This window comes from Sinocyclocheilus grahami, unplaced genomic scaffold (assembly GCF_001515645.1).
Source record: "Sinocyclocheilus grahami isolate Dianchi unplaced genomic scaffold, SAMN03320097.WGS_v1.1 scaffold64.1, whole genome shotgun sequence".
NCBI classification, from domain to species: domain Eukaryota; kingdom Metazoa; phylum Chordata; class Actinopteri; order Cypriniformes; family Cyprinidae; genus Sinocyclocheilus; species Sinocyclocheilus grahami.
The window spans coordinates 698,282-702,083 of record NW_015505243.1 but is presented as its reverse complement, the minus strand read 5'-3'; the positions used below and the strand labels follow the sequence as shown (position 1 = coordinate 702,083).

Below are 3,802 nucleotides of genomic sequence, written 5' to 3'. Positions count from 1 at the left end.
TATATATATATATATATATATATATACACACACACACACGCATTCCCTAATAGACTTTTGTACACTTGCTCATAAACCTACCTAGACAGCATCTAGTGTGCCTACATAGATCAGCATTCTTGCCCATCAAACCCTTAAAAAGCATAAATGTCCCAAAACTAGTCAGCTTCTCATATATGCAACATTTTTGGCACTGATCCCAAAAAGTGATGTCTATGTAGGCAGATCACAAGTGTTTGAGACATATCCAGTCTTACCAATATGCTATTATAACAGAAAGGTGACAAACACATCATAAAGTATGGAACTGCATCCACAGAGAGCTCTAAATGCATTTCTAGATCACATACCTAAAGCATCTTCTGGATAGTGGAATAATCCAAGTGATGTAATCAGATCAGACGTTATCAAACGAAAGCATTCCGGTAAATCCGGTTTGTAAACCCCTTCATCTCATGGTCTGCATCCGAATCCAGGACTGATACGACGCTGTCACGCTGATTTGCACGATCTACGGGCGAGATTTTACGCGCAGGGCATCGCCGTTTCGCTAGTGTTTTGGTTTCACTAGGTGGCCATGTTTGTGCCACTCCGCGCACGCGAAGCTCCTCTATCCTCCGGTGAAATTACGAATCCTACTACGATGAAGACTTGGCTCATGTATATTAAAAGCCTCATTTAGACGTTGCCTGGTAACCTTCCTGGAGCTGTCAGTCAGAATACCACATTAATATTCATTGCCCGAACCCTTGCTATTCGTTAATTGGCCAGTTGACTAGCGCCCACGCCTGTCTTTGAACCAACCAGCTTGGCTGTCTAGGGAGGGCTAATTAATATTCATGAGCCAAGCCTTCAGCAACCCGGCCTCTCTAAAGACGCTTTTCAGCTACTTTCGCTAAATACCACAATTTCAACGAAATTGGTTCAAATACGAGAATACCTTCCCTAAACTTAAATAATCTGTGTTTTCCAAGTGTGTCTGCTGCGGGCTGCCCCTAACAAAATCACAGCTTTACTAAAAATAGAGAAATGGAAAAGCCCAATATCAGTAGTCACCGCCAGAGGGAGTCACTCCATCAATTCTTTATCAACATACATTGATTTCCTTCCTATTCTTCTCTATTTTTTATTCATTTCATATATTTATTTGGCTTACCCTTACAATACAATACAAGCTTGTGCAATATTATAATATTGTAGATAAGAATGGATGCATGTATTTTCAATCTATTTCACTCAGTTTTATATAATTGCTAACTGTAAACGGCGAAACAGACTACACTTTCAAAAACTTTTAATCTACGGTATTTATTGTATCATCACTAATATAATCTCTTGTTGTAATACTTTACTTAACTCTTACTGTACTGAACACAACTACCACCAGTGTGCTAATGTGACAAAGAATCCTGAACTCTGAAAGCACATTATGCAACAAGGGCTATGTAAAACATAAAAAGGTAAACTTTTATGGTAATTGGGCTATAGAGAGAAAAATCCGACTTCATGACTTTTTTCTGATGATAGCAAATGAAAAACACATGCTTTTAGGGTACAAAAGGAGCAAAATAGCGTGTGCTCAGCAAGCATTCAGTCAATGCAAGCAAGAACTTCAGAGGAAGGAGAGTAAAAACAGGGATATAGGTAGAAAGAAACAGGGAAAATGGGTGTGTAGATTTGCTGAGTCATATCCCGTGAAATCTGAGGCTCAGGACTGAAACGGTAAAACAAAGCCTCTGGTTTAACGGCGCTTGTGGGTTGGAGTAACACAGACAGGCATTCCAGAGGAATTTTTTGGGCAGGGTGGAAGGGAGAGAGGTTAGTTTTAAAGTTTGAAGCCGGTAAAATGGCTTTGATGGTTGGTTTAATGAATTTAAGGAGATAGTTCTTTTGATATTCTGAAAATTCCCACATTAGGGCATTTCAGGGAGCCTAAAAAAACAAAAACAATTCATTTTCTTTAGTTTTCAATAATGTATTGTATTTTTGGCTTCATGTATGTGATTACCTTTGCAAATTTTATGTACAGCACTTTTGTCCCCATTATGGTTTGAAAGTGCAATGGAGTCAAGAGTGCATTTGAATTCTCACGCATATAAAGACTGTCATGTGCCAACAGCTTCTTCCTCCTGCACACACTATTTAGAGATTTGCGTTTTGCACAAAAACTATGTTTGCAATGTCCAACATCTGCTTTTGGTTACTGTGCATAATAATCCTAATATTTCAATCATTTGAATGTGAAGTAACCTATGAATAATTGCATGCATTCCTTTGAGTACAGTCAAATTATACACAAAAATAAATGGCGTAACCCTAAAAAATGCGACACCAAAGGAACAGTCTGATTCTACACCATAAAACCTATCAGCACGGCAGTGAATGCAAGATGTTGATGCAACAAAGAGTTGAACAACCTCTAATCCCAAGCATCCAGATGCACCGATTTGCTTATAAAGCATCTCAATTGAGTTTATCTTCCAGCTGTCAATATTTTCACATCTCTAAAGTAGCCTTAAAATGTTCAACAAACAAATGAATCAATTTCACCTATGATCTAGTGCAGTGGTTCCCAACCCTGGTCCTTGAGGCACCCCAACACTGCACATTTTGCATGTCTCCTTTCTCTGACACTCCAGTTGCAGGTCTTGGGAGTCTCTACTAATCAGCTGATGACCTGAATCAGGTGTGTTTGATTAAGGAGACACACAAAACGTGCAGTGTTGGGGTGCCTCCAGCACCAGGGTTGGGAACCACTGATCTAGTGAACTACAGTCTGCAGGATTAATGCATGCAGAGGCAAAACAACAAACAAGCACTTTGCTGTTTGAGTTAGTCAATGAAACTAGAGATGTGATGCTCTTGCACTCACCTGATGAGATTGACAGATTCGGCGGAGGAGTCTAATATGACGTAGACGGTCTGAGGACGCTCGAGCGGCGCCTGTTGCCCAGGTAACCCCACTTCCGGTCTGCCCTTCTCGGGTCTGACGGAAGGCAGGCTGGACATTTCTCCAGGTGTAAAATGGTATTTACAAACAGCGAAACAAACGAGCTCGAGTAACCGAGAATAATAATAAAGCTAAAGAGCTAAAGTTCACAAACGATATCAAACCAGTTGTTTTCTGAAGAGGTTAAAACAGAGGACCGTCGGACTAACGTTACCCGACCGCTAGCTAGATGTTTACTGCACGCGTTTCCTCAGATTCCCGTATCAGTGCTTTCTTTATCAGTCTGCACTAGAGCTTGATTGAAAATGAAGTCTAAAGTCCTTAGTTCCTCTATCAGAGTCTTTTCTGCTGTGCAAACAGTTATATCGCTCTCTTCTCCGCGTAAATCCGACTGGAAAACCCCACAGTGACGCTCCATGATCAGCCGAGTGTGGACAGACAGACGAACGGTCCAATAGCTTTGCAGAATGGGCGGGGCTTCACTGCGATCAGCCAATAGACGACCGATAGAATATTTGTTTACTTCAAACGTTAGGTCAGCCTTTGATATGACATTACAAACTATTTCGTCATCCCTTAGTTTTGGATGATGAACGTCTGTGATATTCGACTGAAAATAATATATTTTTTTTGACGATTTAATGAATACTCTGAGATTTAATTGAATATATAGTATGGCATCTTATTTGCGTAGCCTATATAAAATAGACAAAATATTTATTTCATTTAAACTTATTTATTATAGCCTAGGCATAGGTATGTGTTTTTGCTACATTTCACGAATAGGGTACTCTTTAAAAAAAAAAAAAAAAAAAAATAATGGAAAAAAACCCATTTATTTTTTGAAGACAA

The 3,802-nt window shown here is 39.5% G+C and overlaps 2 protein-coding genes across 3 annotated transcripts in view; both read right to left on the bottom strand.

Moving 5' to 3' along the window:
• The window catches only part of LOC107584878 (transcription factor E3-like), a 27,955-nt gene extending 24,616 nt beyond the window's left edge, over nucleotides 1-3,339 (bottom strand). The window contains exon 1 of one of the 2 annotated variants that reach the window (XM_016271643.1): nucleotides 2,873-3,339. In XM_016271643.1, the coding sequence (XP_016127129.1) occupies nucleotides 2,873-3,009 (137 nt within the window). In that variant the 5' untranslated portion in view covers nucleotides 3,010-3,339. Of the gene's footprint in view, nucleotides 1-350; nucleotides 584-2,872 lie in introns of those variants that run through there. The other variant, XM_016271645.1, reaches the window with a different exon arrangement.
• Nucleotides 3,201-3,802, bottom strand: part of LOC107584913 (FYVE, RhoGEF and PH domain-containing protein 1-like) — a 46,616-nt gene continuing 46,014 nt past the window's right edge. The window contains exon 14 of the mRNA XM_016271682.1: nucleotides 3,201-3,491. Within this exon, the coding sequence (XP_016127168.1) occupies nucleotides 3,201-3,491 (291 nt within the window). The remainder of the gene's footprint in view (nucleotides 3,492-3,802) is intronic.